This window comes from Saccopteryx leptura, chromosome 4 (genome assembly GCF_036850995.1).
Source record: "Saccopteryx leptura isolate mSacLep1 chromosome 4, mSacLep1_pri_phased_curated, whole genome shotgun sequence".
NCBI lineage: Eukaryota > Metazoa > Chordata > Mammalia > Chiroptera > Emballonuridae > Saccopteryx > Saccopteryx leptura.
The window spans coordinates 50,458,934-50,473,400 of NC_089506.1; the positions used below are offsets into that span (position 1 = coordinate 50,458,934).

General features: G+C 42.8%; 1 protein-coding gene across 6 annotated transcripts in view; it reads right to left on the minus strand.

Annotated features, from left to right (window-relative positions):
- Positions 1-14,467, minus strand: part of FARP1 (FERM, ARH/RhoGEF and pleckstrin domain protein 1) — a 353,515-nt gene that overhangs the window by 97,327 nt on the left and 241,721 nt on the right. For all 6 annotated transcript variants that reach the window (XM_066380657.1, XM_066380653.1, XM_066380659.1 and 3 more), the window contains exons 4-5: positions 4,411-4,453; positions 1,609-1,687 (exon numbers count right to left, since the gene is read on the minus strand). In XM_066380657.1, the coding sequence (XP_066236754.1) occupies positions 1,609-1,687; positions 4,411-4,453 (122 nt within the window). The remainder of the gene's footprint in view (positions 1-1,608; positions 1,688-4,410; positions 4,454-14,467) is intronic.

A 14,467-nucleotide genomic window follows, 5' to 3' on the forward strand; every position in this document is an offset into this window, starting at 1 on the left:
TCTTCCCCTCCCCAATCCACTCTTTCCCTCCACCCATGCCCATGTAGTTATCACCAACACACCCAGCCAGTGCCTTCAGTCAAACCTAAGCACCTCCTCGACTTCCCTCAGTCTCCACCCCCAACCCATCAACCAAGGTGGACTGACCCACCTCCAACAAGTCCTGCAAATGCAGCCACAGGTCCCCATTTCCACTCCTACCACCTGCCCCCCACCCCGACTCCACCCTCCTTCTTGGCCCGGGAGATGGCAATCACTTCTTCACTGGATTCCCTGTTGCTGCCCTCCCCACAACATCCACATGACAACCAGCCTTTCAACAGCAGGTGCAGTCAGGCCTCTGCCCACCTCGCTGCACTTCACCCTCAAGGAGCCCGCCATTCCAGTGCACGTCTCGGACTGAGACCTGTTGCTGGTTCCTGCTCCGGGCACTGTCTACCTGGAGACTTCTCCTCCGAAAATGACTGACAGATCCTCGTCATTTCCTCAGAGGGGCACCCCAGGACTAACCAAGGTAAAATCGTCACTTAGTCACCTTCTATACCATCGTCCTACTTCAATGACCTAAAGAGCCCTGAGCATTCTCTGGTATTTTCCTTGTTTGTTTTGTCTGTTCCCATGAGTCAGGCTTGTCTTTTCACCACTATATTCCCAGTGCCTAGAACAATGCTACACAGCACACACACCTCATAAATACCTCTGACTGGATGTCTTCACTCCTTTCATAAGTGACGGTCACCCTCCCTAGACTCCGTGCTCTGTACTGGGGATGAGAGGATGGGAGAGCCTTGGTCTCAAACAGTTGCAGCTTGAAAGGTATCTGCCGCAAGAATGTGGCTGGTCAGACGGGTGGACTCAAGGAGCGCTCTTTAAAGGGAGGCATTTTACCTTCACTCATTTCCACTGGGCTCTGATCTCTTTAGAGACTCATGTGTCTTGCCACAAATTACAAAATAAGTAGTAGTAGTGACGACGATGACAATGATGGTGACGATGGTGACAGTGGTAGTGATGATGATGGTTATCATTCATGACATCCCTACCCGGTTTCAGCCATTCTATGTGTAATAATGTTTATCCTCAAAATAATCACGGCCAAGCCAGCATTACAGTCACACTGACACAGCAGAATTAAGACAGGCGCAGAGGGAACAGGTAACTGGCAGCCACACAGAGCCAGGCCTGACCGCGATGCTCACGCTTCTCCCACTAGGCCAAGCTGCCAAAGAAACTGACCTGCAGTTCGTGTCCACCCACCCAGGGGAGCAAGGAAGAGAAACATGGAGTGAACATCTCAGTTTCAGAGAAGAAATTCATTTTCCCAAACCATCTCGTGACGTGACAGATAAAGAGGGAAAATATGGCAGTAATGGGTTGAGTCCAGGCCACTTCCTCTCACAGACTTAAAGAAACCAGCTTCCGGGCCCGCGTGGGACCTTTACCACTCCTTCATGTTGTAAGCAGAACCAGAAGAGAGGGGGTGAACTGTGAGGCACGGAGGGATGCTGGTCAAGCAGACATTGAGAAAAATGTTAGCCACACTGACTTAGAAGATTAACTCTCTCTTCTCCTCGGCACCCCATAGCAATGAAGAGCCAAACCACTAACCTTGTGAGTTCTTCTTGGAGTTGCGTGTGGTCAGGTGGAAAGAATTTCACCACAAACCTAACAACAACATGCTTTGGCCCTAAAGAAGAAAAAAAAGGCAGTAAAACAGTTATTGATTTGTGTTTCGATTGCAATTAAAGAAAAAAGACTTTCTGGGGGTATATTATATACTAAATAAGGAGTCTCATTCCAAGCTACCAAGAGTACATCTGCCTATGTCCAGGTCACTGAACGGCTGGTTAAGTTCAATTACTAAACCACATTTTCACATTGTGGGGGAAAATGATACCTGTTTGTTTGTTTGTTTATTTATTTATTTATTTTTTAAATTACTGTGACAAAGGTATTACATGGAAATATTAAACTTTTTCTCTAGAGACTGCAACTGTATTCAGGTTTAAAAGGCATTTATTTCTCTTAAAATTTTTGTCTAATTAGCTGCTTTAGTCCAAATACAAGTTTTAGATAATTTTAAAAGGAGATAATGAAAATGTAAATCAGCCATGTAATTAATTTATTTATTTATTTAGGGGAGAGGAAGGGAGATAGTGAGGCAGACTCCCAAAAGTGCCCTGATCTACCCAGCAACCCCATCTTGGGGCTGATGCTCGAGTACTGAGCTATTTTTAGCACCTGAAGCTGATGTGCCTCAGCACCGAAGACCACACTTGAACCAACTGAGCCACTGGCTGCAGGAGAGGAAAAGGGAGAGAAGGAGGAGAGAAGAAGATGGTCGCTTCTCCTGTGTGCCCTGACCGGGAATCAAACCTGGGATGTCCATATGCCAGGCTGACTCTCTATCCACTGAGCTACCGGTCAGGGCTACCAAGTACTTTATTATGTCTAACTATCTACAAGGTACAGCTGCTAATGTGTTCATCAAATATGTATTTAGCACCTGTATGCCAGGGGCTCTCCTGAGATCTAGAGAGAAACGTCAAAAGAGCAAGCTAAGGCCCTGCCCCTGCCACAGCCAGCCAGAGCCTTTGTCTCATAAACCATCTTATTGATGAATTAGACAAAATTAGGAAGCAGGTCTGGGAGGGGGTGCTCAGGAAGAGACTGCGAAGGACATGGATAAATTCTGTTTTCAGAATTAGAACAAATAGATTATAACATAATTTGTGATCTGAGTCAGAGTTTGTTTCATGTATGAGCTACAGTATAGGAGCAATCTTACAGGTTCTGCTGTTTGGAATGACAACAATACACTTATGTTCTATAAAATAAAGAGCACTATAACCAAATCCCAATTTTAACAGTAGTACAGAAGCAGAAAATGTCTTTTTGCCCTGCTTTTCACTATTACAAAAACAGATGTCGTATCACAATTTCTATGCCAACACATTCAAGTTTAGGGGAAAAAACAAAAATGACATATTAGGTGAAGAGGTTGCCGACATACACAAAATTAGGAGGAAGAAAGAACACAAGGCACAGAAATACTGAAGCCAAGAGAACCCAGGCTTTTCCCTAATCATTCTAATATAAACAAAACCCTCACATGTCAATTCTGGGTCACAAAATAATAGTAGCCGAATGGGTAAGATGGGAAGACCATGCTATTTCCTCTCAGCTATTTTCACAGACAAGGGAATTAAATGAGGGCACTCCTAGCCTTAGAGAACCTGAAGTGAAGTAGATGCTGGCACTAAATACAGAGTGACTGCTCTGTCACACATTGCTAGCTCCAGCACATGGAGATGAAAGGGACACCCAGTGCTGCATCTGCTAATGTGCTAAGAGATTCCTTTCCACCCTTAGTGGTTATAGGCACAAATGCCATCATTCTAGACTCTGTACTACCTCCAGCCATCAGGCCTGGGGGCTTCTCTCAGCAGTGAGTCTCCTACCCGCCACTTGGTCACTGGCCAGGACCCATAAATGTTAAAGAAACAATGGCTGTTTCATTTTCAGTATCAATAATTGCTTAATTCAAATGACAGACGGACATCAATTTCAACTACATAAGGCCCAACAGACACTGTGTGCCCATTGATTACATCCACATAAACAGCTGCAAGGGACCCAGTGGGGTTTCTTAACCAGACAGAAAAGTGATCCCACAAGATACTGTGTGCTGTGGGCTCAGCTAAAGAAGTATAGTTTTGTTACTATCCTCAGTCGCTGCCCAGGCTCTGGCTGCAGTGAAGAACTATTTGGGATGACTCTGAGAACAGACCGTGGCTCTGAACTTGATCTCACAACAGAGAGAGGGGAGGAAGGACCAGTACTGAGGCATGAGGAGAAGAGAGAGAAAAATCAAATGTTGTCTGTTCTTCCTCTTCTCATAGACCCTCCTTAAACACGTGGTGTAAATGCAAACCAGACTCCCGTCAGTTCTGCCTGCCATTCAGAAATTCAGAAGTGGAAACACACACACCATATTTTTCCAAATCACACTTGCATTCTGATTTCACAGGCTTTGAGGAAGCAGGACAGAAAACCTTACACCCATTCTATGACTAAATGGCTTTACCTTCCCCCTTCAGAAGTGACAGTAAGAAACATGGGCACGGGCAAGACAAGCTCAAGGATTCTGGGGCTTTAATAACACGGTTCAGTGGTTAATCAAAACGATTTGATTATCCGAGCAAGGTTTTGATTACCAAATTGTTATATGTTAAAATTGCAGAACATACATTTTAATGGTACAAGGATTAGGGGATGATGAAAAGCAATCATGAGACAAAAAAAGAATTTGTGTCACTAAGCACTTGACACCGCAGGACAGACGAGGCGTCTAAACGAGGACACTGGCTTTATATTTAACATCGCTGTTAAACACGCGGATATACTTACTTCTAATCTGCTTGACAATAGGTTTTAAGAGATCCAGCCACACCTGCAAAGGAAAAAAAAAACACCCAGATTGAGACACAAGGAAAGAGTATATTTTTAAGACTTTCTTTGGAGCTGTTTTGGATAAAATTTTTGTGTACTTGAGTCTGTCCCGTCTTTCTTCAGAATTTATTCCACCTTGCATCCTGTCCCACAGATCTAAATTTCCTAACATTATCCCCGAGCTTCAAATATAATAAAATCTCTCCTAGATCAGTTAACTAAGAATTCTTCTGCTCTCCTTTGTCCTTTGGTTACAGTTAGCTAGTCAGCAAATTTTAAGGTATGACTGGATGTCTGCTTACAAGTTGAGTGAAATATGGATAACCTAATGAAACAAGATGCATGTATGTGTATGTATGTATGAACAGACGGCACACCTTTGAGGGATACAGAAAGGGAATGAATATTTATAGACTATCACCTCTCCACCAGTCACTATCCGGAAGCTATTACCTATATGAACAGAAGGATTCCTGTTACCCGGGAGAGAACATGTCCCTGAACATGACAGTGAGATGTGCAGTGGAAGACAGTAAAGGGAACAGATGAAAACACAGTAGAAAAAAACTTATCTAGGTGCCTCGATGTCCAGATGAGCTGAAAGGAAACCAACATGGCTACAGAGCAAGGCTGGTGGGTCAAACCCCACAGAGGCCATGTTAAGATTCTTTGTCCTTATTCTAAGAACAATGCGAAGGGTAACATTAGTCTGGCAGTGTGAGAATAGAGAAAGGGAGCCAGAACAGATACAGGCTGACCTGCTGCAATTGTCCAGGCAAGAGAGGATGGCATTTTGAACCAGGAGGGAAAGAGCAGAGCTGGGGAAAAGTGGGTGGAATTAAGATAAATTTAAGAGGTAAAATCTAATGGAATTTAGTGATAGACTGGATATAGAAGCTGAGGAAAGAAACAATGACCAGAATGACACCAGGATTTCTGCTGTGGGCTGGTGCCCTTGAATGTCATGAGGAAGAGTCAGTATGGAAACGGCGGGACACCCACATCCGGAGCTCAGAGGAGAGGCCTGGGCAGGATCTCTCGCCGCCATCCTGACTCCACGGAGGGTAAAATCGCCTCATAGAGTCCTGACGATACCTCCACCATGGGACAGCCGGGGGAAAGCAGAGGAGAACAGAAAGAAAATAGACTTGTGTCATGGAAGACATGGAAAGACGAGCATGACCAGGTGGTGGCGCAGTGGATAGAGCATCGGACTGGGATGCAGAGGACCCAGGTTCGAGACCCCGAGGTCGCTGCCAGCTTGAGTGCGGTTTCATCTGGTTTGAGCAAAAGCTCACCGGCTTAGACCCAAGGTCACTGGCTTGAGCAAGGGATTACTCGGTCTGCTGAAGGCCCGCAGTCAAGACACATATGAGAAAGCAATCAATGAACAACTAAGGTGTCGCAATGTGCAACAAAAAACTAATGATTGATGCTTCTCGTCTCTCCGTTCCTGTTTGTCCCTGACTATCCCTCTATCTGACTCTCTCTCTCTGTCTCTGTTAAAAACAAACAAACAAAAAACAAACAAACAAAGAAGGATGGTGTTTGCAGAAGGAAGAGTATCAAGAATTGATGAAAGGTCAAAGAAAACGACAACTAGAGTACCTGCTGGTCAGTTAATTCAGTGATGACTCTGAAATTTTGGTGGGTAGTGAAAGAGGCAGAAAGGATAAAGGGATTTTTCTTTTTTTTTACACATGTTTTTAAGTTACAGTTTACTTCCAATATTATTTAGTATTGATTTCAGGTATGCAGCATAGTGGTTACAGAATCATATACTTTACAAAGTGCTTCTTGATATTTCCAGTACCCACCTGGCACCATACATATGTACTACAATATTATTGACTATATTCCTTATTTATTAATTTTTTTTACAGAGACAGAGAGAGAGTCAGAGAGAGGGATAGATAGGGACAGACAGACAAGAATGGAGAGAGATGAGAAGCATCAATCATTAGTTTTCCATTGCAACACCTTAGTTGTTCATTGATTGTTTTCTCATACGTGCCTTGATGGGGGGAGGGGAGGGGGCTCCAGCAGACCGAGTAACCGCTTGCTCTAGCCAGCGACCTTGGGTCCAAGCCGGCGAGCTTTGCTCAAAACAGATGAGCCCACGCTCAAGCTGGTGACCTCGGGGTCTCGAACCTGGGTCCTCTGCATCCCAGTCCAATGCTCTATCCACTGCACCACTGCCTGGTCAGGCTGACTATATTCCTTATGATGTACTTTATATCCCCATGACTATTTTGTAACCATCAATTAATTCTTTTTCTTTTTCTTTTTTTTTTTTTTTACAGGGACAGAGAGAGAATCAGAGAGAGGGATAGTTAGGAAGAGACAGACAGGAATGGAGAGAGATGAGAAACATCAATCATCAGTCTTTCATTGCGATACCTTAGTTGTTCACTGATTGCTTTCTCATATGTGCCTTGACCGGGGGCCTTCAGCAGACCGAATAACTCCTTGCTGGAGCCAGCGACCTTGGGTCCAAGCCAGCGAGCTTTTTGCTCAAGCCAGATGAGCCTGCGCTCAAGCTGGCGACCTCGGGGTCTCAAACCTGGGTCCCTCCGCATCCCAGTCTGACGCTCCATCCACTGTGCACTGCCCGGTCAGGCCATCAATTAATTCTTAATTGATGAAGTGTTTTTTTCAAGAAGCTTGGATGTGAAAGAGAAGGGAGATAAGCGACTAGTATTACAAAGGATAAAAATAAAATAAGGGCATTATTTGCTTGCTCTAACAGTAAAGCCCCGGGTGCTTTCTTTTTTTTTTTCTTTTTTTTTTAATTTATTTTTTTTACAGAGACAGAGAGAGAGTCAGATGGATAGACAGGGACAGAGAGACAGGAACGGAGAGATGAGAAGCATCAATCATTAGTTTTTCACTGCGCGTTGCGACTTCTTAGTTGTTCATTGATTGCTTTCTCATATGCGCCTTGACCGCGGGCCTTCAGCAGACTGGTAACTTGCTGGAGCCAGTGACCCTGGGTCCAAGCTGGTGAGCTTTTGCTCAAGCCAGATGAGCCCGTGCTCAAGCTGGCAACCCCGGGGTCTCGAACCTGGGTCCTTCCACATCCCAGTCCAACACTCTATCCACTGCGCCACCGCCTGGTCAGGCAAGCCCCGGGTGCTTTCAAAGAGGGGAGGGATTGAGACTATGAGCAAGAAGAGGTAACCAGGACCCAAAATGTAAGAAGGTAGCTCTAAAACAGAGGACAATGGCTTGAGTTAGAAAAAAAAAGAACTCTCCCATTGGGAGGGAGAGGGGAGACAGAAAGGCTAATAACAAATGTAAATAATAAGCAAGTCTGTGTTGGAAAGATAATAAGCAAGTTCCTTTTTTTTGAGTTAGAGGATAGGACCGAGTGAGACAGACTTCTATATGTATCCAATAGGGATCCACCCTGCAATCCCAGTCTGGGGTCAATGCTCAAATTAACTGAGCTATTTTTAGCACCTAAGGCTGATATCCTTGAGACCAACCAAGCTATCCTCAGCACCCAGGGCCAATGCTTGAATCAATGGAGCCACTGGCTGTAGGAGGTGAATGGGGAGAGAAGGCGAAGAGGGAGGGGGTAGTGGGAGGGGGAAAGAGAGAGGGGAAGAGAAGCAGTTGGTTGCTTCTGTTGTGTGCCCTGACCGGGAATCAAACCCAGGATGTCCATACACCAGGCTGATACTCTTATCCACTGAGCCAACTGGCCAGGGCCAACATTCCTTTTTTTTTTTTTTTTTAATTTTTATTTATTTATTCATTTTAGAGAAGAGGGGCAGAGAGAGAGAGAGACAGAGAGACAGAGAGAGACAGACAGAGAGGGGGGGAGGAGCAGGAAGCATCAACTCCCATATGTGCCTTGACCAGGCAAGCCCAGGGTTTTGAACCGGCGACCTCAGCATTTCCAGGTCGACGCTTTATCCACTGCGCCACCACAGGTCAGGCCCACACATTCCTTTTTGATGCCTTCTGTTTCCCTGTAAAATCAGGGACTTGGAGGACTGAGGAAAGTGGAGAAGAATCAAATCAATCCTGTTGCATGAGACACTAAGTGAACTAGGGAACCCTAGTGGGACTCCCCAGGGCTGCTGAGCAGCCACACATACACCTGCATCCTCCATGGCTGCCTCAGGAGAACCACCTTTGAGGTCTTTCTCCATAGCCAGTTCTGCCACAGAATCTGCCTAATCTCTGCAAACCACTCGGGACAAAACAACTATGCTCTGGCGATGTCGTTGCCAATTCTATGAACTGTTTTAAAACATCTCTCTTCTGTTTTTTGGCATTTCTGTGGAATGCATCAAATATAAACACCAAATTGAGCCAACTGAGCATGTGGTTTTAGAACACGTAGGCCTCGAAACATCAGACCAGCCTGCGTTAGCCTGCTTGGTAAGTACTCTGCAGCAATAAAGCCCCGGGGCACTGATCATATCACAGCGCAACCGGCCTGGGTGAGAACACGGAGCCTGCAAGAACCTCCCAATTTCCCAGTTAGACTGATGTTTGCAGAACTGAGAGAAAGGTCTTGCCCACCTAGGCCTTAATCTACTATAAATGGATGGGCTAGAAGGAGCTCCTTTCATTTCTAAGAAAAATAGGATTGCTGCTTGACTAGAGTCAAAGCATTAACGTTTGATATATAGGCAGGGCTATAGGGAAGCATTTGAACGGAATCAGATTACCTTACACAAATCACTTGTTCATTCAACCCAAGCAGAACAGAAATAAGTTCCAGAAGAGTTAAAAAGGCAAAAAGCACCCTAATCTTTCTTCCCCTGCCAACAAATTTCTAGGGGGCCACAACTGTAATGATGTATCTCTAACCCCACCGTCAACCCCTTCGACCAAGGCACTCATCCCTGCTCGCTCTAAAAACATGCTGCTGATCTCCACACCCACCCTGCCTGACTGTCAAGGGATTTGCTTAAAATGAATGAACTTCAGAAATGTCATTCCCAGTGAGTAGGACTCACCAAATCAAGGGACTTCCCTGCCGGGGATTCAAGAACGACTGGAAGAGCTTGCTAGGCTGCTGTGACAAAGTACCACAGGCTAGGCGGCACGGACAACAGAAACTGATCGCCTCAGTTCTGGAGGCTCCAAGTGTTGCAGATTTGGTTTCTCCGGAGGCCTCTCTCATTGGCTCACAGATGGCTGCCTTCTGCCGTGTCCTCACATGGTCTTTCCTCTGTGAACACATGCCCCTGGTGTTTCCTGGCTATCTCCAATTTTCTTTTTAAAATGACACCAGTCAGATTGGATCAGGGCCCACTCTACTAGCCTCATTCTAACTTTATCACCCCTTTAAAGGCCCTATCTTCAAGTACAGTCTCATCCCAAGTACTGGGCCTTAAAGCTTCAACATACAAATGGGGGGGGGGGGGGAGGCACAATTCCGCCTATAACAGCTATTTTCCACCAGTTGGCTTCAACACAGCTTTCCAGTGTCAACATCTCCTGCTTGCCTAGATTTTATTCAGACTCCCTATTTTCCTCCAATCCTCTATTAATATCTGGAATGTGCTCTCTGCCCTAAAATACTGTTAAAGAAAATGCCTGGATATCAAATGCAAGGCAAGACAAATTGCGGTTCCCAAAGCCTTATTCTTCTTTCCTTCAACATTTTCTGCCTTGTTATTTCTGTGAGGGACATTTTAGTTGGATTTTGTAAGCAACTGAAATATTTGAGGGTACTTTGGAAAGGGTCTTATTAAAAGAGAGTCAGTTACCTGATATCAGACAGGGGGCAAAAAAAGAGACTGTGTCTTGAGCACCTACTGTGTGCCAGGCACTAGATAAGTGTTCTATACATTCTCATTTAATATTCATTATAATGTGGTCATTTTACCAGGAAGGAAGCCAAACTCAGAAAACCTATTTATGTTGCCCAAAGCCACACGGCTGGGGTTCAACATTGAGTCCATCTGACTTTAAACCTGGGCTTTTTCTGCAACAAATTATATGCCCCTCAAAAAGATAAAGGACTCAACAACAGTTCAGCTCTCGTCTTCGGGTTTAAAAATCAAAACATAAAACAAAAATACTTCCCCATCAACTATAACATATATAGGAGCCAGATAAAATAGGTTACAGAAAACTATACAGGATTGAGAATTCATTGCAACAAATTAGTCTTTCTTCAGGCTGACTCCCAAAAGAAATTTTGAATTTTTGTTTGTAATATTTGTTTGAATGTAATTTTTATATTAATCTTAATTATTTTATTAATTTTACACTTGTTTATATTTAAAAGATATGTAAAGTATGGCTTTCCTTTTAAAACCTACTAGAGTTTTCTGAGTCTGGTCAAAATAGAGAAGAGGAACTGGATCTTCCTACAGGAAACAACCAAAAAAAATGAAAAAAATATATAATATGACAGATCTGGATATTTGGGGCACCAGACAATGAGAAACAGTGATTTCCTGAGCGATAACTAAATAACCATGATCACTTTGGCCCTGCCTTTATCTTGAGCAAGTTTCTAGACTGTAGTGCATGGAGGAAGAAACTGGAAATATCCATGAGTTGAAGAGATGGGGCTGAGAGTGCAGGCGACCAAGGTAGTGAGAGTTCACAGGAGAGTTCCGAAGAGGAGAAAGCTTGCTCCAAAAAAAGCATTTAGGAGAGCAGAGAGCATTACCCTTGAGCAATCAGCTGAATGTTGATCAACATATGCTTGTGAAAAAAGCACCCAAGATTGGGGAAAAAAACCCAGTGAAGAGTTTAGAGGTAACAGTGCCTGGTGTTGACACAGGGCCAGGAACATGACCTATTCTCACCAGGCAGACTGGAAGACCTCATGACTCATGGGCATTGGGTAGGGTATTGAAGCGTCATCCCCAGCAGCAGGGATTGTACCCTACCCTAGTTTCACCTAACAAGTCTTAAAAGCCAGATCAGGGAGGATCAAACTGTTTCCAAATAACTCAAGTGCATCCCAGAACACTCAATACAATTTATATAAATATAAAGCTATTCAGCACTCAACAAGGTAAAATTCACAAGATCTGACATCCAACGAAGAAAATCACCAGACAGATAAAGAAACAGGAAAATATGGCCCATACATACTCGGAATAAAGAAATCAAATCTGACCTAGAACTAAAATAAGTGTTAGAATTAGTAGAGGACACAAAGACAGTTATATCTATATTCCCTATGTTCAAAAGGTTGAGATATGGAAGATATAAAAAGAACCCAAACCAAACTTCTAGAGATAAAAACTACATTGTGTGAAATTAAAAAACACACTGTGTGAGATTAACAGCAGATTAGACATTGCGAAGGAAAAATACCAATGAACTTGAAAACCCAGCAACAGAAACAATCCAAAATGAAGAGAGAGAAAAAGTACCCTAAAATTAATAGAGAATCAGAAAATTGTAGAACAATTTTAGCAGCCTAATATACATGGAATCGAGGCCCCAAATGAGAAAATATGGCAAAGGAGGGACAAAGGATAGGAAAAAGTATTAAAAGAAATAATGGCTGAAAATTTTCAAAGTTGATTGAAAGCAATAAACCCACAGATCCAGGAAACTCAGAATATCCCAAGCAAAAGAAATGTGTGTGTGTGGGAGTGGGGTGGGGGGTGGCATAAAAGTGCATCATAATCAAAATGCTCAAAAGCAGTGATAGACTGAAAATCTTCAAACCAGTCAGAGAAAAGAGACATTACGTACAAAAGAATAAAGATAAACATGGCAGGAGATTCTGTCAGAAACAACGCAGTGAAGCAAAATTTTAATTTCCTGGGAGGGAAAATTCATCTCAGACTTTTGTACCCAGCAAAAGATGCTTTTTAAAAAGAGAAAAAATAAAGACTCTTTCAAATATATGAAAGCTGAGAAAATTCATCATCCACAGACCCATGTAAGAAAATGGTAAAGAAAGTCCTTCAAAAAGAAAGAATGTTTGTGTCTACACAAAGGGATGAGGAATACCAAAATGTTAACTGCATGGTATATATGTAAGATGTTTTAAAGATTTTGAAAATTATTTATATCTGTATAAAAGACAATAAAAATAGTAGTAACGTGAGGTTTATAACTTAGGAAAAAGGAAACTGTATGCCAACAACAGCAAAAAGAGCAGCAAGAGGAAAATGAAAGTATACTATTGTAAGTTTTTATACTGTATGTGAAGTGGCATAATATCCCCAGAAGGCAGGCTCTGATAAGAGACAGATGTATACAAACTCCAAAGCAACCATTAAATTGACAAATCAGACTTATAGCTTATAAGACAGCATAAATGGTAAAATGGAATCATCAAAATATTCTATTAATCAAAAGGAAGCAGAAGAAAAAAAGAATGAAAAGACAGCCAGAAAACAAATACACGATGACTGGTTTAATCCATATCACCAATGCAGTTAAATGTAAATGGTCTCAACATTCCAAATTAAAAAGCGGGATTGTCAGACTGGACAAAAAAGGCAAGATCCAACCTAAATGCTTCCTATAAAAAATGTGCTGCAAATATAAAAACATAAATAAATTAAAAAGAAAAGGACAAAAAAGGTATATCATGCTAACAATAAGTTTTAAATACTAAAGAAGCTCAATTTGTATTAGACAAGGAAAATAAATATCAGAACAGATAATGTCACTAGGGATAAAGAACATAATTTCTTTCTTTCTTCTCTCTCTCTCTCTCTCTCTCTCTCTCTCTCTTTCCCTCCCTCCCTTTCTTTCTTTTTAGTGAGTGAGAGAGAGAAAGAAAGACAGGGATAGAAAGACAGGAAGGAAGAAAGATAAGAAGCTTCAGTTCTTCATTGTGGCACCTTAGTAGTTCATTGATTGCTTTCTCATATGTGCTTTGACTGGGGGCTCCAGCTGAGCCAGTGACCCCTTCCTCAAGCCAGTGACGTTTGGGCTCAAGCCAGTGACCATGGGATCATGTCTATGATTACTCGCTTAAGCCAGCAACCCCACGCTCAAGCCAGAGACCTCGGTGTCCCAGACCAATGCTCTTCACTGTGTCATCTCCTGGTCAAGCCACAATTTCTTAATAAAAACATCAATTAATTAAGAGGATATAAAAATTTTAAATATTGATACATTTACTTTCAAACTACATGAAGCAAAAACTGATCAACCTGCAAGAAGAAACAGGCAAATTCACAATTTTAGGTTGAGATTTCAATACCTCTCTCTAGCCCTGGGAAGGGCAGTCACTCCCCAGTCAGCAAGGCACCAGGTACCAGAACATCAAGAACAAAGAAAACAAGAAAATACTGAAAGAAAAAAAATCAGCAGTTGCTATGGGCTCAGAGGGGAAAGGGGATTTTCAGGGCAGTTAAGCTATTCTTTATGATACTCTAATGGTAGAGTCATGCCATTATACATTTGTCAAAACCTATAGAATATATAACATGAAGAGTGAAACTAATGTAAACCTTGAATTATAATAATTATAATTGGCTCATCAACTGTAACATATATGACATTAATGCAAGCTCTAAATAAAAGGAGTCACTGTGTGTATGTGAAGGGAGGGCAGTAGATAGGACCACCCTGTATTTTCTACTCATTTTTCCTTTAAACCTAAAACTTCCCTATAAAAAAAGTCCATTAATTTAAAAAGACAAAATAACAAAATGAAAACAAAATCCACTTATCTTCCTTCCTTTCAGCTTAAGAAACAAAAGATAACCCCTAACTCTATTTTTCCAGGGATCTGTCCTTCTCCCAGACTCTCCGCTCACGGAGAGCTTTGCCTCCTCTGGGACCTGCCCTGTCAACACAGCCACTGTCAATCAAACCATGGTGCTGCCCCGCGGGACGACCGAGTCCACAACCTCACCTCTGCTGGTTTCCCAAACTTTGACCTGCCCTTGGTCCTACAAGGTTCTCATCCTTTACACCAGCCATGGCCTCAGATGTCTGCAGTTAGACACCCAGGAAGAAACAAGGTCAGGTGGCTGGAACTAAGCATAGACGAATGTCTGTCGGACCCCAGTGGGGATGGAAACCTCCTGTCATCTCAAGTAGCGATGCTTTCTGC